This window comes from Moesziomyces antarcticus (genome assembly GCF_000747765.1).
Source record: "Moesziomyces antarcticus DNA, scaffold: scaffold_v10008, strain JCM 10317, whole genome shotgun sequence".
In the NCBI taxonomy this organism is placed as follows: Eukaryota; Fungi; Basidiomycota; class Ustilaginomycetes; order Ustilaginales; family Ustilaginaceae; genus Moesziomyces; species Moesziomyces antarcticus.
In genome coordinates, this window is record NW_014639002.1 from 83500 (window position 1) to 104230 (window position 20731).

At 60.7% G+C, this 20731-nt stretch overlaps 10 protein-coding genes across 10 annotated transcripts; 5 read left to right on the forward strand and 5 right to left on the reverse strand.

Moving 5' to 3' along the window:
• Positions 1-199: 199 nt before the first annotated feature.
• Positions 200-1222, reverse strand: PAN0_008d3409 (alcohol dehydrogenase; the record flags this gene model as incomplete). The annotated part of the gene is made up of 1 exon (XM_014800910.1): positions 200-1222. The coding sequence occupies one exon, from the start codon at positions 1220-1222 to the stop codon at positions 200-202; it is 1023 nt and encodes a 340-aa protein (XP_014656396.1).
• Positions 1223-2900: 1678 nt separating this feature from the next.
• Positions 2901-4454, forward strand: PAN0_008c3410 (MFS general substrate transporter; the record flags this gene model as incomplete). The annotated part of the gene is made up of 1 exon (XM_014800911.1): positions 2901-4454. One exon carries the CDS (start codon positions 2901-2903, stop codon positions 4452-4454), a length of 1554 nt encoding a protein of 517 aa, XP_014656397.1.
• Positions 4455-4537: 83 nt separating this feature from the next.
• On the reverse strand, positions 4538-5254 carry PAN0_008d3411 (uncharacterized protein; the record flags this gene model as incomplete). Its single annotated transcript, XM_014800912.1, has 1 exon — positions 4538-5254. The coding sequence occupies one exon, from the start codon at positions 5252-5254 to the stop codon at positions 4538-4540; it is 717 nt and encodes a 238-aa protein (XP_014656398.1).
• Positions 5255-5337: 83 nt separating this feature from the next.
• Positions 5338-6483, forward strand: PAN0_008c3412 (uncharacterized protein; the record flags this gene model as incomplete). Its single annotated transcript, XM_014800913.1, has 1 exon — positions 5338-6483. One exon carries the CDS (start codon positions 5338-5340, stop codon positions 6481-6483), a length of 1146 nt encoding a protein of 381 aa, XP_014656399.1.
• A 273-nt stretch (positions 6484-6756) lies between these two features.
• PAN0_008c3413 (cytidine deaminase-like protein) lies at positions 6757-7410 on the forward strand (the record flags this gene model as incomplete). The annotated part of the gene is made up of 1 exon (XM_014800914.1): positions 6757-7410. The coding sequence occupies one exon, from the start codon at positions 6757-6759 to the stop codon at positions 7408-7410; it is 654 nt and encodes a 217-aa protein (XP_014656400.1).
• Positions 7411-7466: 56 nt separating this feature from the next.
• Positions 7467-8634, reverse strand: PAN0_008d3414 (pirin domain-containing protein; the record flags this gene model as incomplete). Its single annotated transcript, XM_014800915.1, has 2 exons — positions 7467-8263; positions 8424-8634. The coding sequence occupies 2 exons, from the start codon at positions 8632-8634 to the stop codon at positions 7467-7469; spliced, it is 1008 nt and encodes a 335-aa protein (XP_014656401.1).
• A 251-nt stretch (positions 8635-8885) lies between these two features.
• On the forward strand, positions 8886-10454 carry PAN0_008c3415 (uncharacterized protein; the record flags this gene model as incomplete). The annotated part of the gene is made up of 1 exon (XM_014800916.1): positions 8886-10454. The coding sequence occupies one exon, from the start codon at positions 8886-8888 to the stop codon at positions 10452-10454; it is 1569 nt and encodes a 522-aa protein (XP_014656402.1).
• Positions 10455-10563: 109 nt separating this feature from the next.
• Positions 10564-15801, forward strand: PAN0_008c3416 (uncharacterized protein; the record flags this gene model as incomplete). Its single annotated transcript, XM_014800917.1, has 1 exon — positions 10564-15801. One exon carries the CDS (start codon positions 10564-10566, stop codon positions 15799-15801), a length of 5238 nt encoding a protein of 1745 aa, XP_014656403.1.
• A 288-nt stretch (positions 15802-16089) lies between these two features.
• On the reverse strand, positions 16090-16437 carry PAN0_008d3417 (uncharacterized protein; the record flags this gene model as incomplete). Its single annotated transcript, XM_014800918.1, has 1 exon — positions 16090-16437. The coding sequence occupies one exon, from the start codon at positions 16435-16437 to the stop codon at positions 16090-16092; it is 348 nt and encodes a 115-aa protein (XP_014656404.1).
• A 490-nt stretch (positions 16438-16927) lies between these two features.
• Positions 16928-20467, reverse strand: PAN0_008d3418 (uncharacterized protein; the record flags this gene model as incomplete). Its single annotated transcript, XM_014800919.1, has 1 exon — positions 16928-20467. One exon carries the CDS (start codon positions 20465-20467, stop codon positions 16928-16930), a length of 3540 nt encoding a protein of 1179 aa, XP_014656405.1.
• Positions 20468-20731: the final 264 nt, after the last annotated feature.

The window sequence follows — 20731 nt, forward strand, 5'->3', positions numbered from 1 at the left end:
TTTTCACCGCCGGCGATGCCCATTTCGGCCAATTCGTGATTTTTCGGCACAGCTTTTTCCCCCCCGCATTTCAACCACACCCAAAACAGCAACCAGAGAGAGAGAGAGAGAAAAATCAAGACATGTCTATGAGATTAAATGCGATGCGAGAGCTATCTACGGGATGATGGTATCGACGAAGCGCAGTCATTGTTTGTGCCTAGAGGTTGGCCTGGGTCTTGGAGTTGACGGCGACGAACCTGTAGCGCACGTCTCCGTTCTTCAGACGCTCAACGGCGCCGTTGATGCCCTCCTCGGTCATGGGCACCTCCTCGATGATGGGCTTGATTCCGTGTCGGGCGGCGAAGAGGAGCATCTTCTCGTGCACCTCACGCGTGGCGACGAGGGAGCCCTGGATCTTGAGCTGCTTTCCAATGATGGGCATGTAGGGGAAGACAAAGTCGTTCGAGTCGACCGAGAGCGGGATGATGGTGGCGTCCTTCTCGAGCACCTTGAGGTAGGTGTTCCAGTCGGGCTGTGCGCTGGTGGTGACCATGAGGAAGTCGACCGGCTTGACGCCCTCGAGCTTGGGGTTGTTCTTGGCCGCGACGAACTCGTGCGCACCGAGCTTGATCGCCTCGTCCTTCTTGTTCTCCGAACCGGAGAAGACGACCACATCGCAGCCCATCTTGTTGAGGAACTGGATGGCGAGGTGACCGAGACCACCGATGCCGATCACACCCACACGGTCGTACGGCTGGATGCGTGCGTCGTGCATCGCACCAAACACGGTGGCACCACCGCACTGCAGCGGCGCCGCATGCTTGAGCTCGAGACCGTCGGGGATCTTGTGGCAGAACTCCTCGGTGACGACAAAGCGGTCACCGAACGACGCCTGGTCGAGGTCGGCGTTGCCGTACATCTTGTTCGCGTAGCAGTTGGTGTCGCGGCCCTTTTTGCAGAACTTGCACGTGCCGCACGAGTCGTGGTTGTATCCCCAACCGACGCGGTCGCCCTTCTTGAAGTTCCTGACTTCGGCGCCGACCTGGGAGACGACGCCGACGCCCTCGTGGCCGATGACCATGTCCTTCTTGAGGTAGTGGATGTCGGTGAAGCAGAGGCCCGAGTGGGTGATGTCGATGACCACATCGCGCGCGTTGACGGTGCGGTCGGCGCCCTGCGCCTTGACGACCTTGCCGGACGAAGAGCCCTTGAAAACAGTGCCGAGGTTGACGGTGGTCATGATGCCGAAGTTGAGTTTGTGAATGGATGGATGGGAGAGGAAAGAAGGGATAATGGCAAGCAGTGGCTGGGTTATATGCGATCTTCCTTTCGTTGCCCAAGTCGGGCGTGGCTTACGGGTGCCAGAAGAAAACTTGTCGGATCGGAGGCTAGACTCTATTGCCGATCGCGCTCGGCAGAAATAAGCGACGCTGAGCGATACTGTAGATAGGGCTGTCCTACCTCCACACGGCAAGCCCACCAGCACAGCCCGGCTATCGTACTCGGACATAACAGGCGTGCATGGATTGGATGCTGCTGGATGCGCTCTCGATCTTCCTTGCATCTGACACACGACTCGTCGTAATTGCGCAGAGGGCCGCTTGCAAACTTTGGCGTGACGCAGCACACGACACCCTCGATGCAAATGCTTGTCGCCCAGCCTATGAAGCGCCACGCGATTTTTTTGGCGATGATGACATGCGACATCCTCCAAAAAAATCCGCCTTCAAATGCCGGAAATGTTGACCTTTTTTTGTCCGTGCCAAATTCTGGCTGAATTTTGCAGTCCACGCGAGCCAAAAGAGGCAGACAGACAAACAAAACCGGCATGGAAGCCGAGAGAAAAAGCCGAATGGCCGGGTCGATGAACCTAACCTCCTTCTCATCCTGCGAGGCAGGAGGCAGCAAGCGAAGCGCACACGTGGAGCTCTGTAGTGCAACACACAACCCTTCCCGCAGGTTCGCTTGGTTCGTTCGCACGCCCATCTGCGCGTGTGTGAGATGCGGTGGTTGCGCCACCGCATGAAACTGCGGACTTAGCGCGGCATCTCACATCGGTAGGGCGAGCGGCAATGCAGTCGGATGCGGCACCATTCGCGCTCTGTGGCGTTGGAGGGCGGCTTGGATCGTCGATCGCAATCTCGATCTTTCCCGATGTGTCCAAGGCTCGGCGTCTACAACGGGCCTCTGGGCTCGCGATTTTTTTTTTTTCTGGCCACGGGAAAAGACCGAAGCAGCTGCAACCTGCAAACGGCGGCTGAGCGGATTGACCGCGTGGCCCTGCATTCGGGCTCCAGGGTCCTGAAAAAACGGGGCGGAAAACAGCGGGGAAGGCCGCTGTCAAGATGTGCTGTCGTTCCTGCCGCCTTGCAGTCGAGGGAGGCAGCGGTGGGCGCTAGAGCGGGCGCACTGGGCTCCAGATTGGGCTCTAGACAGCGCTGCGCTTCGTTCGGGCTCCTCTCCGGGCCATTTCCTGTGACTTTCGGCGAAATTCGCGCCTGAATTCCCACCCTCTGCTCTCTCAAGCTCGCTGAGAAGATTGAGCTTCGAGCATCGAGCCTCGAGCCTCGGGCCATCCGTGGCTTGCTCAGACATTCATACACGCTCCCCACCACAACAGCTCTGGCTTCCAACTTCAAAGGTACTCTCTCTTTCGGCGGCTTTTCCGGCGAGTCACACGCCAGGTGCACACAGCGTATGAGCACATTCCCACGCCGCTGCATCCGACAAGCTTTGCCAGACAAGAAAGCGCGAGAGCGGCCAAATGAAGTCGTAGCCAAAGCAGTCCTTGCGCTCAAATAGCCCCACCTCGTCGTCGGATCTCGTCCGCCTCAGCGTCCATCACGACATCCTCGCATCCCAATCACGCCATCTCCTTACTCACAACGCCCCTCTAAGGCAGCTCGCTCGCAGATAGTATGGAACACATCGAGCTCGTGGCCCACGCCAAAGAGTTTGACGAGTCCCTCCAACACCATCAACAAGAGGCGGCGCACGTCGACCAGCATGACGTCGCCAGCCCTGCCACTTGGCAAGACAAGCCGTCCCAGGCCACTAGCGACGTAGAGAAGCAAGAGCCCACCAACGCCGCCGCACCACATCCAATCGACGCTGCGGGAAGCGACACCATCGGCCCCGACAATGCACCCGTAAAGGATCGCGGCTGGGCGGCGTGGCGCTTCGTGCTCGCGTCGGCGACGATGGAGTTCATGGTGTGGGGTGCCTCGTACGGCTACGGCTCCTTCCAGGACTACCACCAGCACAGCGACGCCTCGCCCTTCCACACGGCCTCGCTCACCTCCGTCTCGTCCATCGGCACCACGCTGCTCGCCGGACAGCACTTTATCCCGCTCGTCGCCTTCGGCCTCTACTCGATGTTCCCCTCGCTCATCAAGACGTTCACCTACACCTGCGTCGCCGCCTCGGCGCTCTCGCTGCTCATCGCCAGCTTCGCCCAGTCGGTGGCGCTGCTTATCGTCTTCCAGGGTTTGTTGCTCGGCATCTTTGGCGGCAACCTCTTCACCACTACCATCCTGTGGCTACCCAACTGGTTCGACAAGAGGCGCGGCTTTGCCACCGCGCTCATCTTTGCCGGCTCCGCCGTGGGCGGCATCCTGTGGCCGATTCTGTTCACACAAATGCTCGAGCGCATCGGTTTCAGGTGGACGCTTAGGGCGTGGGCGCTCATGCAGCTCGTCGTGTCGGGCGGCGCGGTACTGTGCCTCCAGCCCGGCCGCAGGCTCGACGGCATCCAAAGGCCGATTCGGTGGAAGCGCGTCGTGCCCGGCTTTCCGCGCTCGCTCCTCTCGCCGCTCACCCTGCTCAACGCCGGCGTGATCCTCACCCAGACCACAGCGTGGTACTCGGTGTCGCTCAACATCTCCAACTACGCCACCGCCATGGGCTTTAGCAGCGCCACCTCCACGGGCGTGCTCTCGGCCTTCAACGCCTCGGCGGCGGTGACGTACTTTGTGCTCGGCTACCTCGTGGACCGCTTCCCCTACCCGCTCATCATGGCCACCTCCACCACGCTCAACCTCGTCTTCACCGTGCTCGTGTTCGGGTTCGCCGACGGCTCGCTCACCAAGATCATCGTCTACGTCGTCTTCTTTGGCATCTCGGGCGGAGGCTTCAGCTCGTTCCTCACGCCCATGTCGCGCGAGATTAAAGACAAGGCGCAGTCCGACGAGTTTTCGCTGCGCTTTTTGTACTTGGTCTGCATCCGCGGGTTGGCAGCCATGTGCGGACCCATCATCGCGGTGCAGTTCTACCCGGACCAGCTGGGCAAGCCGTCGGCGTACGGCAGCTTCGGCTTCACACCCTTCATCGCCTTCATCTCGGCCACGCTCGCGATCTCGACGCTCGCTTCGCTCGTCGTGTTTGCCTACAAGCGCTACTCCCAGCCGCGGCACGAGCGTGGCAAAGCCAGCGCACCCGTCACGCCGCCGCCCGAGCCCAGCTCCGCGGTGTGAAGAGAGATAGGGTTGTTCATGTCATGCATTTCCACGGGGTCTAATAACGTCATCCTTTCCATGCTTTTCCAGTGTGGCGGTTTCTAGTGGCTGGGTTTGTCGTGGATCATGTAGGGCCAGTCTACGAAGCCTCTCTTTGCCCTTGGTTCGTCGATTTGGTCGATGCCGAGGATTCGGAATCCCGCCTTGAGGTAGGCGCCCTTACCCATCGGGCTCGACTCTAGCCAAGCGTCGACACCCTCTTTGTCGGCGCGCTTGATTCCCCATCCGAGCAACATGGTGCCGAGACCCTTGCGCTGGTGTTGGGGGTCGATGCAGAGCAGCTTGAGGAACCAGTAGGTCTTGCCCTGCATCGTGTCTTCGCGTCGACGCCACATCTGCGCCATGAATCGGTTGAGCAGGTTGGGATCCTTTTGCTCCTTGTCGTTCCATTCCGGTGCCTCGGGTGGCGAGGATGGGTCCAGACGACGCCATACGCCGAAGCCAGCCAGCACCGAGCCAGCAGGCAGCGTTGAGGAATCCTCCTCGTCGGCTTCCGCCACCGAGTCAGGCACGAGGTACGCGCCGACGTAGCTGTAGATGCGCTTGTCGTACAGCTCGTACTCGGACTGGACGCGCTTTGCTTTGCGCTCCTCCGGTGTCGCAGGTTCGCCCGTCTCGTTCTGCGCTTCGCTCGCCAGGATTTGGCTGATCTCGTCCGGGGTGGTGTTGGTAGGGTCGTTGAAGGCCGCATGCTGCACGCGCACCACTTCGGGGATCTCGCTGCGCCGGATCAGGCGTAAGACGTAGCGGCTGGTCATCGTGATCTATAGTCGAAGGTAGGAGGAGTGATGGACGGCTAATATGGAGGCAGACGTGGGGGGGATGCCTTTCTTGTACGACCATGGACCTCCGGCGGGGTGTGGTCCGAGCGGGCTATGCAATCCTTCCGACGGCATCCAAATCGGCCCGGCGCATGGCATGTTTGGCGGCGATTCGCACGCGTCACGCCGCGCCCTCGCTCCAAATTCCGCTTCAACTCAGCCCGTCTCCTCCGCGGATACCCTGCTTGCCACCCACCACCTTCTTCGCGCAGCCCATGCAACAGCATGTAACACCACCTCCCGACACTGCCAAGGGCAAACGCAAAGCCAGCGATGCATCCGACACCTCAACCGATGACTCGTCGGGATGGTGTTTGATCTGCCACTCGGACGTGGTGGATCGGACGGTGCTTCCGCGCTGCCTGCACTCGCAATTCTGCTTCCTGTGCATCACGCGCTGGTGTGCGATCAAACCGCGCTGTCCGCTCTGCCAATCCGACGTCGGCGAGTACATCATCCACGCCATCCGCGACGACGCCGACTATGTCCGATACCACCTTCCTCCTTCTCTCCCTTCGGCCTCTATGTCGCAAGGTGAAGTGGTACGGAGGCGGCACATTGTATCGCAGATGCAACGTGCTCGTGCATCGCGCTCCCACTTCGAGGCTAGTGCGCTCGAACGTCGGAAACACATCTACCGGTACGGGTTGTACGCTCGACACGTCGGCAGCAACAGGCACACATCATATAGAGCCACACCCACGCCGGCGCAAATCAAGCACGACGCAGCTACGGGTGGGGTTGTTGCGCGCCGGATCGCGAGCTTTGTTCGACGCGAGCTGCAGGTCTGGCCGCACGTGGATGGCGAGTTCCTCACGCGATATCTGGGGTCGCTGTTGCAGGTGTTTGGCGTGTCGAGCGACGAGGCGGTGCGGCTACTGGGCGAGTTCCTCGGCGAACGCACGGCACGCCATCTGCTCCACGAACTCGAGTGCTTTCTGCGAAGTGGAAAGACAGAGTTGGCCAACTATGATGCGAGCCCCTGGCTGCAGTATCCGCCACCCAAGAACAGCGTGCCCGCAGGCCGAAGTGAAGGTACGGATGGTGGGGAGGTGAGGGAAGAGGTGGCACGGCGCAGACAGGTGCTGCTCGATAGGTTGGAGCGCGAGCGTGCACTCCTAACACAGAACCACGAGTCCCGGCAAGGTTCGCAACTAGATCAATAGCAATGCATCCGCCTCGTCCAGCTTTGTGCGTCGATGCTCTGTAAAGAGTGAATTTTGAGGCATGCCGTTTGTTCTCCAGAGTGGATATTCGAGCGAGGCGCAAAGGAAGAGATAAGATAATGCGGGCCGATGGACCGGCTCTCTCTCTCTCGGACATGCCCGACGCCGTCCGACTTTCCGAGCATCCCCCCTTCCTTGCCCTTCCTCTTTGCCTTGTTGCACATATAATCCGCCTCCTTCCATCGACCTCGCATCCTCCCAACCGTATCCACGATGACATCCCTACACTACGGCCTCACTCCCTCGGCGCTGGCAGCGCGCTTGTTGGATGTGATTCACGACTCGATCATCCCGCTCACCACCGCGGGCGTCTCTCGCGGGTGCAAAGTGTTCGGCGCGGCGATCCTTTCCAAGTCCACCCTCTCGGTCGTTGTAGCCGCGACGAACGATGAGCTGACCTCGCCGCTCTTTCATGGAGAAGTGACGACGCTGCTCGAATTCCACAAACTCAACTCGTCCTTGCCCGTCCAAGAGCGCATTGATCCTCGAGACTGCGTGTTTGTCTCGACGCACGAGCCTTGCTCGCTGTGCCTTAGTGCGATTACATGGAGTGGGTTTGATAACTTTTACTATCTTTTCACGTACGAGGATACGCGCAAGACGTTCGCCATCCCGCACGACATCAATATCCTCCAACAGGTCTTCCAAACGCATAAAGAGGATCCAGACGACGCCCCGCTGTACAATGCCACCAACGACTTTTGGTCCAGCTGGTCCATCGCTCAACTCATCACCCAGTCTCAAGAGCCCCAACAGTCACAGCTGCAAAAGCACATGCAAGACGTCAAGGCCGAGTACAATGCGCTGTCGGATCAATACCAGCAGTCCAAGGCCACACAGGCACCTTCACAAATCCCACTCAACTAAGTTCATACGCTCCGCGAATACGATACAGTACAATGTGGTATGGGGGGTGCTGGTGACTAGGTCATGTGGGCGCCGATCTTGGACCTCCAGCCAGGCGCGCGCTCGAACCCGTTGCTGCCCGTTTGAAAGTCGATGAGCGTCTGCTGGATCTCGTTCCTACTCGTCATGACAAACGGTCCGTACTGCACCACCTCCTGATCCAACGGCTCTCCCGCCACCAACACCAATCGTGCCTTTTCCCCTCCCGCATTGCTGATCCTTACTCCGGCTTCACCGCGCTGGGTGAGGACGAGCGTGTGGAATGGTTCGATCTTTTCACCTTCGACCGCCTCTGTCCCGGATCCAAATGCCGCTCGAGCAGGTGCATCGACGGGCGTGGAATCGCCCACCACCACCGTACCCTCGAGCGTGTAGATGAAGGCGTTGTATCTCGGGTCGAGCCTTTGAAACACTGTCCCCGCAGCATCGAGTGTAATGTCGAGGAACGTCATGCCGCCGTTCTTGGGCAGCTTGATGGGCGACTCGACACCGTGCGACTCTCCGACCACCACCTTGACTTCAAATCCCTCTTCATCCCCCTCCCCGTTCGGCTTTGCTGTAGGAAGGGCAGCGGAGCGGTACTCCTGATAGCTGGGGGGTTCCTTCTTGGCTTCTTTCGGAAGATCAACCCACAGCTGCAATCCCACTGGGTCGGGAAGTTTATTTCCGCTCGCGTCGCGGTGCACGGGCATTTCGGCATGCATAATCCCATGCCCGGCATTCATCCACTGCACATCCCCCGGACTGATCGTACCCGTATGTCCAGCAAAGTCTTCGTGCTGGACCTGGCCAGAAAGAGCATACGTGAGGGTAACTAGTCATGCTGGGAACAGCGAACGGATAGGAAGACGGTCCATGTCAAAAAAACCCGGTCACAAGTCGCCAGTCCTCGTCAACGTCATCGTACCAAGCTCCTCCGTGTACTCTGTATACGGATGAGTAACATCGTCGCCATCTACGCATCTTTCGCCTACCGATCTCCTCGCTCTGCCCGTCACCGGACGGCGGAGGCTCGACCAGACCCAATCCATAGCCCCAGTCGCCAGTCTTTACCGACATACCACGCTCCCTGGTACACGGAAGTATACGGGTGAGACTCATCGTCACCGCCTTCGCGCTCACCTTCAACCGGCCGCCTTGCACCGCCTCAGCACCAGTCATCATCAAACGAGCCATCATAACCATCGCCAACGGTTGGATCGCTCCCCTGTCGACCATCACCTCGCCGCCTCAGGACAGCCGTCCTCCTACGCCCCAAGCGTCCACACCCGGCAGCATCTCCGAGATCAATACCCAGCCGCCGTCCAGCCGTGATCTCCTCAGCAAGTAAAAAATTTTTCTCCCCAAACCGCAGCCGGCGGGTTCATAAGAGCCGCGGTACCGCAGCCAATCCCATCCAGGCAGTCTCGTCGTCCCACCGTCCCGTGCATTTTCATATGCCCTACACACCTCCTTTCGCCTGCTCATACGGCAAAGGACCCGCACACTTGCAGAACGGCCCGCTAGCAGAACGAACTGCTCTGCCACCTGCCCTGCTACCGATACCGACAGCTCCACCTTTCCTGTCTTCGATCTTCACTCCTCCGAGATCAGCTGTCGCCATGACGACGAGGTTACGTGGCACACTGCTCATCGCTCAAGGCAAGGACGCCGAGGGTAAACCAGACCCAATGATCTCTTGGTCATCTCTGGCCGAGACGCATTACCCTGCAGGGATGAACGTCGGCCCAGGTGTCATCCGCCTCATCTTGCCCAAGCAGACAGCCAAACGGGACAAGAATGCAATCCGCCTCGAGATCCTCAAGCAGTTCGTCAAAGACTTTGCCGGCGCTCAGATCATCTCTGTCATCTTCCCTGATGGCAGATACGGCGACCATCGCTTCGTTGACCTGGAGAATCGGACGCCAAAAATCAGCCTGGTAACAATCGCCGAGAAGGCTGTCAAGAACTGGCGCGTCAATGGCAAGGAATTCGAGCCCGGCTACTTCCTAGGAGCCGAGCTCCCTGAAGAGTTCACGACGATCGACTTCATCAACGTCCCTCATCACGCGAGGATGAAGGTGGCCACAGACCTTCAGGTGGGCATCGAAAAGATGTTCGCCTCATTTGCCGAGTGCCCTATTACCGTCGTTGACGTCTGGGAAGTCGAAGAGGAGTTCATGCCGGGTCACTGGACATACGCCAATCGCCTTCGCGCTCTGGTCTCCGTCGCCGTTGGCACCGCCACGGTGGCGGCGGACAAATGGCCGGGATGGATCTATTGGGCTCCTCAAACGGCGCTCTTCGAGCTCGAGTACCGCAACCGGTACGACTACTGCAAGCTGTGCCGCGACAACTGCCAAAACCTCGACGAGCGGCACACCACGAACTCGTGTCCGTACGTACAGTGCTCGGGCTGCAAGACATTCGGTCACTTCGTCAAAAACTGCCCCGACTCCCAGCCGGCGGCCCGACAAGCCAATCCTCAGCCTGCCGCAGAAATGCCAGTTGCCTTGCTCAGCTCCGAACAACGTGCCTTTCCCCGAGGCATCCCAGCCGCGCCAGCAACTGATGCGACCCCTCGCGACTCCGACGATAGCAGCAGTGCGAACAGAGTCGTAGAGGAAGGCGAGGTAGGCGAAGACCAAGAGACCGAGTCAGACCGCCGCGATCGCGACGCCATGCCTCCACCCGAGGCCCCAGCCCGGGCTGGACTCCCAACTCGTCGCCCGGCGTCGCCGATGGATAGCTCCTCAGACTCTGCGTTCTTCGCCTCGTCGACTCGCAGCCACGTTGTCTCTGAGGCACACATCTCGCTCACGCCCAACGCTCCCTCCAAATCTCAGCCCTTTCGAGCCGCGCACCCGCCCATCCTTCCAGGAGGTGTTGCGCAGAATCATGGAAGGCCGCCCTCCGTTGCGCCGAAGCGTATCGTCGTCAGCCCCACAAGAGACTCACGACAACCCACCCTCGCCACAAATGCCAACTGGCTGCAACGACGAGGATCTTCAAGCTCATCAAGATAGATGGCGTCGACAAATCGACGTCATCCCGTCCCATCTCACGAACATCGAGGTTCGAGCGGTATTCTCGATGTCTGTGTCGCGGACGGGCGCACCGGCGACCGAGACGTCAATGGCAGACACTCGGGCCCGCCCAGAAGAACTTGGAGAGGGACTAAGCGAGGAGCAACAAGTGGAGAAGTACGGAGAGGGCGAATCCGCGCCACAGCCACCGGAAGAGGCGGTCAACGCGAGTCCATCGATCTCCCAGGCCGCAGTGACGGTAGGCGACGAGCACGAGGATGAGGCCCCAGAAGATCCGCTTCCACCGCCTGTCGTCGCCACCTGGAACGCGCACGTGCTGACACCTCACGCCATCGCACAGCTCAAGGAGCGCACGGCCCAACACAAAGTCGACATCTGGCTAGTGCAGGAATGGCGGTGTCTGTCGTTCGGCTTCAACAAGGAAGCTGAAGCCTTGGTCGCGCCGCCTGGCTGGCAAACGATCTCCGATCGAGCGACAGCCGTCATAGTCACAAACTCTAGGTGGCGAATCATCGACGAACACCACAGCGACTTCAGCTCTTTGGCGATTGTCCAATCTCCAACTGGGGTCACCTGGTCGTTCCTGAGCATCTACCTGCCAGCTGACGTGACAAGGAGGAATCGCCTACTCACGTGCCAACACACGTTCCGACGTCTGGTCCACCTAGACAAGCTGACGACGAGGTGCGTTGTAGGCGGCGACTTCAACATCCACTCCGGACCGGATAGCATCGGTCACGGTTGGACGACAATCTGCAGGATCCTGGCGCCGCTGGAGGACGTGTTCACGACGCTGCATCCGTTCTCGACGACGGGCACGTTCCTGGTCGAACGGATGGGGACTTTCAAACGGCTCGACTACCTCTTCGCTCCCTTACAGGTGATCGACTTTGTCAAGGAGGTTCTCACCCTCTCGCCTGGAGGCGCGTCGGACCACCACATTGTCGTGCTCTGCCCGGTATCAGAAGACGACGACGACGAGCAAGAGTCCTTCGCATCCTTTCGATCGTGGCGGCCAGACCCGCAAGTCTTGCGGCAGGAGGCCGAGCGAGAGCGCCTCTGGGCATCCTCGGCCGCGCTCACGCTCGACCCACGATGGGAGGACTGGCTCAAGGAAATCGGCAGGATCCGCGGCCATCTGTTCAACCGCTCTCTGGCTCAGCCATTCAAGGCGATTCCTTCTCGCAAAGAGGTCTCCCTTCTGCGTGACCACTTGGACGCGTTTGTCATCACATCGGCCAGCGACAGCGAAGAGTACGTGGCGCTCAGCAACCTCTACCAGATGGCCCGCGTCGCAGCGTTCCCGGAGGAGCGCCAGGACATCCTGCGAGTCCAGCGCGAGCTGCCTACTTGGCCGACGGCGGAGACGCGCGTCGCAAGCGAAAGGCCTTCATTGGCTGCTGACGATGTCGTGACGTTCTACAAGGCGCTATACAGCGAGAAACGGGCAGCTGACTCTGGCATCCCTGCTGCCGCTGCGAAGCTGCTGGTTCGGCGTCGCAAGTGGCCGGACCCAGAGGCTCTCAAAGCCCCATTCACCGCAGAGGAAGTCCGCAACGTGGTGGCCAAGGTGAAGCGAGGTACCTCTCCAGGGAACGCCGGCGTCCCAGTAACAGCGTACGCTTGTGCACCAGAGGAGTTCTTTGCGTTTGCGGCAGGGGTTGCCTCGTCACTGTTGCACTACGCCGTGGGTACCAGACCGACGATTTTGGGCACTTTGGTGTTTAAGGCGAAGCCAGGCAACTCAAAGGACGTAGTGGCGCACTATCGCCCGATCAGCGTGTTGGACCTGGACCGCCGCATCTTCCACGGGCTCCTTGCGGCACGTATGTCGCCGCAGCTAGCGCTGATCGTCCCTTCAACGCAGACGGGCTTCATCCCAGGCCGATCGATCTCAAGCAACGTGGCGGCAATCGCTCTCGTGGCCGAGGCGTGTGCGTTGGGCTGGCTGGACTCACCAGTCGTGGTGCTGGAACAGGACCAAGAGAAGGCGTATGACAGAGTCGAGCACCGGTGGCGCGACCACGTTATGCAGGACCTGGGCACGCCGCCAGAGGTCGTCCAGTACCTTCACAACCTGTACGACGGAGCGACGATCCGCTTCCAGCTGGATCAGCTCAGCGACCCCGTCGAGGTCAAGCGAGGCTTCCTGCAAGGAGCGCCAGACTCTTCGTTGTGGTACACGCTGACATATCAGCCCATGCTCGACGCCTACGAGGCCAGCAAGACTGGGATCGCTTTGCGCTTTGGTGACCATGTCGTCAGGCTCAGCTATCTCGCGTACGCCGACAACTCGTTCTTCTTCCTCAAGTCCGCCGAAGACGCGAAGGCGTATTGGGCAGCTCGCCGTCGATATGATCTTGCGTCTGGCGCCAAACTCAACGAGAAGGAGAGTTGCGTCACAGTCCTGTGGCCTCCAGGCACGGAGGGCGACTCGATCGAGTGGATTCAAGAGTTCTGCCAGCATTTCAGGGTCAGAGAGGCTTCCACCTCGTTCAAATGCCTCGGGCGCCTGCTGCGAATGACGGCCGAGCCAGCGGAAGATCTCATCGTTGGTCAAGTCTCTTCGCGCCTACGCACGGGATGGGGGCAAGCAGGCCGCTTTTTGTGCCTCTTTGGCCGCGCTCAGATGGTCAACGAGAGGCTGCTCTCACAGATCTGGGCCATGTTGGAGACGATTCCGCTGCCTCAGCCGGTCCGAGAGCTCTACACCCAAGTGCGCAGACGGCTGCAGCCTCTCTTTCGCACCAAGAACGGGCACAAAGTAACTTGGAAGATGGTCTGCAAGCCGAAAGCACTCGGCGGCCTGGGCCTCCTGGACCCCGAGTTCATGATCCCGGCCACGTTCGCGAGTTGGCTCTTCCAGTCGTTGGCGAACCACGAAGGCGAAGGTGTGGCGGCCCTGATCCGCCTGGGGTTCGAAAAGTGGCTGCTGCAGACGCACTGCATGACACCGGCATTTGTGATGTACCTCAGTAGCCACGGCCACCCCCACATCGCGATTCGAGTGTGTACGAGGACGCGCAACAAGTTTGCTCGCTCCTTCGAGAGGAACGGCGCCACGCCGCTACAGAGTCCTGGCGAAGGCCTGTTCAGCCGCATGCTGGATGCTTGTTTGCGCTTTCCGATCGCTTTCCAGGCCGACTTTGACTGGTCCACGCTCAGCCCCGCGGAGGCGGCGGCACTGCCATGGTGGCACCCATCCTTTGAGGTCCGAGACATCTGGCGGACGACTTCGGGGAAAGCTAAGTATGTGCTCACGGAGCCGAGGACGACAGGCAAGCGAATAGTCAATGACAGGCTCCCGACGCTGTACAAGAACGCCGCCCACCACGGTCTCCAAACGTTTGCGGACGCGTTCTGGCTCCACCCACCATCCTCGTCGCCCTATATTGCAACACCTCGCAACTTTGTCCGCCACGTGGGGCCCCCGGAGAAGGCATCCGACATGCTCAACCACCGCGACAGGTTCCCGTTGGCGCAGGACGAGCCGAACGTGGCAGTGGACAGCTTCTGGACGCAACTACCCAGGATCTGGGCCACGTACCTAGAAGCGCTTCCGACGGCGCTGGTCTCCAAACTTCGCGACTTCGTGCGCCTAGTTGTTTCGGACACCGCCGCTCCAGTGAGCCGCCGCCAACCCTTCCCGCTCGATGCTGACCCGTTCCCATGGCGTGCGGTGACGATCGGAGGGGTGCCAAGCGCCGATGTACGAGCACGACAACTGCGGCTACACGCTACAGCGTCGGGAGAAGTGGTCGTGCCAACTTACGCTCAGACGCCCGAGGTTCGAGGTATGCCGCGCGTTCGCGCACACAGGCCTGACCAGCTATCCGACTCGGAGCCATCGTCAGACTCCGACGAGGACGAGAGCGCGCCCAGCCACACCACCACGCGCCCCGCCTCTGCATATGCTGCGCTGGATTGGAAAGCGATCTGGCCTCGTTTCCTCGAATGGGAGCTCCCTGGTAACGCCAAAGACGCTTGGTGGCTCGTTCTGCACGGGAAGGCAGCGGTCATCTACACGATGGTCCAGCATCCGCTCACAAAGTTCTGGACGCCTCGAAGCTCGCTCTGCCCTTTCTGCGCCGTCAAGCACACGTGTCAGCACGCCTACCTGGAGTGCCCCAAAGTCCGCGACGTTTGGCAGGCCTGTTGGGAACTGCTGCGACTGCTGATGACGAGCTGCCCCGACTGGAGCGATCTTGGGGCGACGGACGTTCTCCAAGGCTTCCCAAGTGTCGAGGCCGCGCTGCCGATTCACCTGGTCGGCCGCTTCCGGGTCTGGTTCGCGCTGACTCTGGCTCAGCTCAGTCGAGTCTACGAGTCGCAACAACGCCGCACTCAGGCTATCCCAGCTGCACGACTGCTACGCAAGTTGAGCGAAGTACCAGCGATGCTGATGCAGGACCTGCTGTCGCTCGCAATCGGCGACGCGCGCGGCCCCGGTCGTTTTGCGCACGAGGACTTTGAGAGGCTTTGGCAGCAGGAGAACACTCTGTTTGTGTTCAGCAGCGACTCGGTTGCCCCGAGTGAGACTGCCCTGCTGCTGTACTCACGCAACAGTCAACGATGCGAAGGACCTTCGACGCAGACCGCCGAAGACCCGGCTGGGAGCTCGGAATGGGTAGACGCGCCGCCAGAGTCAGACATACAGGACGATGACACGGTGCTCTCGGTTCGGGGGGCCTTCCTTGCCAATCTTCGAGTCCCCGACGTCCAGGAATGGCGCACGAGAGGCCTTCTACAATGCCGCTGCTGCCTCGTGGTTCGTAAGCAGGAGGTCAACACACTGCTATGCGTCCAATGCTGGCTCTGCCACTTCCCTGACGTCGCCCCAACGCTGCCTTACAACGACAGGTGGTTCCGCAGCGGCAAGATGGTCTGCAAGTGTGGCGAGGTCGAGCACGAGCGCCAACCGACTAGGCGGGAGCTCAAGAGAGCTCGTCAGCTTGCGAGAGCGAATGCTACGCAATCGTCGTCTCCTGCCGCCGTGCCAGCAGCGCCGAGGCCTGTGCGTCGTTTGCCCGTGCGTCCATCAAACAAGGGCAAAGCTCGTGCCCTCTCTCCAGACCATGCACAGCCGGCCTCGGACTCCGACCTCGACCGGCCGGCACCTCGCCGAGACAAAGGCAAAGCGCGCGCTTTGGTGGTACAGTCGCCTGGCGAGGGCGACGCCTTTGTGCCTGACGAGATGTCAGTCTCCGATTCCGGTTCGTCCGCCTTTCCTTCCGACGTCTCCATGGCTGCGCTTCTCGACGACGAACCTGGCCCTTCTCGCCGCCAGGTTCAAACCACTATCACCTCTTTCTTCCGCCGGGCGTGATCGTTGGCCCATCTCGCTCTCTCTCTGCTGCCTCGTCAGCTTCGAGCCTCTCTGTCTCGGTTCCTTTCCTCCTCTGGCGGGCTTCGCGCCCCTTATTTCTCTCCTCGGCCTCTGTCTCGCCCTGTTAGTGTCTCTCTTCGCTTCGCGCTCTCTTCTTGTTCCGGCCCTCGATGGGCTTCTGGGAACAGCGTGCGGGTACGTCTCGCACCAACCTGCGCCCTGGAGACCCAGCGAGGTGTCCGCCGTGATATGGTCTTGTCTATAGTCTCGGGTTTCGTAATAAAACGCTCAAAACCAAAAACCGCGATGGGGGTGGTCAGGGAATCCAGCGCCTTCGGTGATGCGGAAGTGATCCAGCATGAGGAACGGCGAGATATTGCGGAGCGCCGGCGTGCCGATCGACCGCCTCACTACGGCTCCCGCTCCTTCGGCCGTCTCGATGCTGCGCACCTTCTTGGCGATTCCGCGCGACACGGCTCGTGTCATCGACATCGTTCCTGGCGCAGGCTGGGAGTTGGAAAAGAGTAGAGCGACGAAGGGATGCGCGAGAACCGCAACCAGAAGACTGAGAGTGAAGATCCAACCGAGCGAGGTTGAGGCTGGCTTGGGGTGGGTAGTTGTGGCGGATACTCGCATGAGATGCCGCAGTCAATCGTATTGTCAATGGAGAGAGTAGAGGGACAAGCGAAGATCGCCGGCTCCATTTATAGGTCCAAGGGGAAGGAAGGAGGGGCCGGCTTCGGAGATTGCCAAAATCCGCCGTCGTGCGAGGTGGCCACAACGCGGGGTTAGATCAGCCCGATATCGCCGCTCCACCCAACTCGGCCCTTCGATCGATGCACCTCGGCCATGACAGTCGTCTTCGAGGCGCTTCTCGACCATCGTACCTAGTCTTGCAAACGCCGTGCACTCGGTCCTACGCCCGGTGAACCTTTGATCTGACCGCCCGTCTGCCCTCTCTTGACGGTCCGGTCCACCACAGTGCGTTAGAAGTAGCTGAGCGTGATCATATTGCACAAACACGCACCGACTGAGCTCAAGTCCTCGGCTCTCAACAAACGGCCACGCTCAGCCTCGAGCCACATCCATTGAACAGCACCGTCCGATTGAAAAATGCATGCGGACGCTACTCGACATAGAAGGTAAAACTGTTGAGCATCTTCTGCGAGACGGCGAGGAACTCCTCGGCGGTCTGCCAGGTGCCTGCGACGCTCTTGAGCTCATTGCCCATATCCTGCAGCACAAACGCCCACTCCTGTATCGGCTGCCCTAGCAGCGTTGCGCCCTCGTCGAGCGTGCCGTGCTGGAGCCAGCAGTCGCTGCTCGACTCGAACCTCGCACTGGCCTTCTCCTTGACCCCCTCTCCCGGGCTGGGTCGTTCGGCATCGAGATGCAGACACTGGTCCGAAATCAGCTCGACACTTCCCTCGCGCACCTCGGCATCGCATCGACACATGGTCCTCCGACGCTGCGCCAGCGGTCGCTGCAGCCGACACAGGATCACCAGGATGCCGAATGCCTGCCCGAGACCCTCGAGGATCGTCGGGGTCACATTGGACAGTCGCGGCATGGACATAAAGTTGCCGATCACCGCTCCGGCATGCAGTGCAGCCCAGCGCTGCAGACGCGCATTGCGGTAGGGGCACATGTCTGGATCCGTACAGCTCTCGCAGCGCAACGGCACCGCCGTCTGCATGCCCGGACGAACCGCTGCCGCCTTTGCACCTTGACCGACGCCGTTGGCCTCTTCGTTGCCACACGACGACACGAGCGCATGCACCACATGGTGCGCATTGAACAGCACCGACAGCTGGATCACGTGGAACCGGAAATGCAGCTGGAACCGGTCATTGATCGGTCCGATGCTCTGCACGCGTGGCTTGGCTGGCACGCCCGCATCTGCCGACTTGTCGGCGGCCGCACTGGGGCCATCGCTGCTGATGGGCTGGCTGAAGCCTGTACCGTTGGCGACGGGGTTGGGCAGGTACGACTGGTGGCACAGCCGCATCCACCTCGAGAGCGCCGCGAGCATCATCTCGTTGTCGAGCACGTTCAGATGGTGGTATGCCGTGCCGCCCTTGATGCAGAACACCGACTCGATCCCGGGTGCAAACGTGGGCTGCGACGGGCTAAAGTCGGCGGCGTACGACGTGCCCGTTCGGAACGGCGGCATGTATCGCGCGATCCACAGCAGATGCAGTCCCTCGAGCAGCGTCAGCAGCGCAAAGTGCTCCTTGATGGTAAAGCACATCATGCGCTGCAGCTCGCGCTTGGCCTCGAGACTGTCCAGCTCTCCGCTCTCGCCCGAATCGCGCCGCTTGGCCGTAGCAGGCGAGGGGGCATCGACGTCCCAAAGCGCATCCAGGATCGGTCCGAGCTGTCGCTTGCCTGCCAGTAGTGGACGCTGGTGGTTTTCGCGCCGGCTCTTGTGTTCGAGCACGAGCCGCGCCCACTCGATGGCCGTCTTGGCGTCCCACACATCGTCGGCACTCGGCACGAGCGCCTGGCACGTGATCCTTCCCATGCTACGCATCTGTCCGTGGCTCGTGAGAAACTCCGAGTGGTGCGACTCGGTGATGCCGTGGCAGATCATGTTGCGATTCACCTCCTCCGCATCCGACCACTGCTTCCACACCCCATGCAGCCTATCCAACAGCCTCTTTTGCTCCGCCGACAACCTGTTGGTGCTCTGATCCCTCGTAAGCACCTCGAGCTCCACCAGTGCCATCTGAATGTTGGCACCAAGCAGACGCTGGAGCGACTCTTCCCACGGCCCTACGAGGAACCACACACCTTGGCGCCATCCGTACTCGCGGATGAGCGAGCTGCCCGTATACGTGCTGTGGATCGACTTGCGACGGATGTTCTCGTCGCGGCACATGAACGCGTACAGATGCGTGTACGCCATGACCGCCGTCGCCTCGCGCATGAGCTGCGGCTGGTCGAGGTAGAACACCGCGCCCGCCCAGATGCTGCGGAAGATGAGCTGCCACAGCTCGGCGCCGTACGCCTTGACATCGGCGCGTGGCTGCCACAGCGTCCCCAGCGCCAGCAGCGAGATGAACACGTACGGCCGTTCGGCAGCCAAGCGACGGTGGTCTAGCAGCCAGTACGACGGCAGCAGCGGCAGCATCGACCGCGTGTGCCGCGTAGCCGCGCTGAAGAGCGAGGCGGCAGTGAGCCGCGGCGGCTTCTTGGGGATGTTGACGCCGTGCAACACCAGATCGCGCGTGCGCGCCCCAATGTTCGTCGCAGCCTGGTCGCCCACCTTTTCCACCGAGCGCGTCATCTCGTCCGCATCGTCCATGCCCGCATGCGCATGGCGCGGCGTCGCCGGCGTCGACCGCCCCGAATTGTGCGCCGACTCGGTAAACGTCGCAAACGGCACCAGATTCACCAGCGGTTGTGGTGGCTGCTGCTGCTGCGAGGTCGACGTGGCCGTTGCAGACTGCACCTCCGCCGGCTGTGCGCATTGACCTTGGTTCTGACCCTGCTGCACTGGCTCTTGCTGCTGTTGATGCTGGTCTTCCTGAGAAACTACTGACGGCGGCTGGGTTTGATGCTGCGTCTGCTGTCCCGGTTGCTGCACCTGCAACGAGTTTTGTGCCGAGGGCATCACCTGGCCCGCGCTACCTGCATCACCAAACCCAAACGCATCCTGCGTCATCGCAGCACCCGTGAGGTTGTGCAGATCGGACGCACCCACAGTCTCGTGCGGCACAAACGTCGAGATCGAATCCATGAGGATGGACTGCAGAATGTCGTCAAAGAACGTCTGCGCCTCGGTATCCGAGTTGGACGAGCCCCACGAGGGAGACGGTGCGGTGAGCGATGCTATCGAGAGCGGAGCCGCCGTCTGTGACGCATCGCCCGATGCTGCTGAGCCATAGGTGTTCGCAACCGCAAGCGCATCCGCGCCGGTCGAGGACGAAGAGGCCGCGGCATAGCCATTGTACGAGATGGGCGCGCCGTACAGATTCGGATAGAACGAGAAGGATGAAGAGGCAGCAGCGTTGTTCGAGTCGTACATCGACGACTGTGCGGGCTGGGATGGCCACTGGCTGTGACTGACGGCGGACGAGTCGCCGTTGTTGGACTGTGCCGCATGAGGTGCGGAATCGCTGCGCTGGTACGGATGGTAGTGGTGGGCGCGGGTGTACATCGAGGCCGACGGCTCTGTTGCGGCCGCTAGACCGTGATGCCGCGAAGACGAGGGTGACGAGTATGTGGATCCAGAGCGTTGGGTAGAGAGCCCCGAGGGCGTATTGTAGCTGCTCATCTGGTGCGATGTGGCGGAAGCGGAGGCGGTCGCACCGCGCGAGAGCGGACTAGTCGCGCCGCGCTTGACCGAGATGATCGGCTTTGCATCATCATCTCGCATCGAGATGTCGAGGTCGTCGATCTGATCATCCGCCTCGTCGTCCGACTTGGCCGAGCTGTCGGCGTCTGCATCGCCGCCGATGCGCACCGCCGCGAGGTTGGGCTGGTCCGGATGGATGCGCTTCTTGTGACGCTGGAAGCTGTCGATGCGCTTGAACTCCTGGTCGCAGTCCGGACACTTCCACACCGCCTCGTCCGAGTGCGAGAGCAGGTGACGCCGCAGATGCACCGGCTTGGAGAAGAGGTAGTCGCACCCGGCGTGGGGACACGAGATGGTTTTGGGCATGGTGAGGGCGCGTCGTGGACACGGTGGATGCGGCGACAGAGGCGGTAGGGCTAAAGATGCATGTTGCGCTGTGCAGTTCAAGCTCCCGAGCGGGTGTGGAGCTTTGGTTGACGGTGTAGGGAATGGTGGGTGGTGATCAGCAGGTAGGATGCAATCGCAGCTCGCTGGAGCAAGCGGATGCGAAGGATGTGGAGTGAGTGTGTGCGATTGAACCCTGGGGCAGCGGCTCGGCTCTGCTCCATTTTACGGGCTACAAATTCCTGT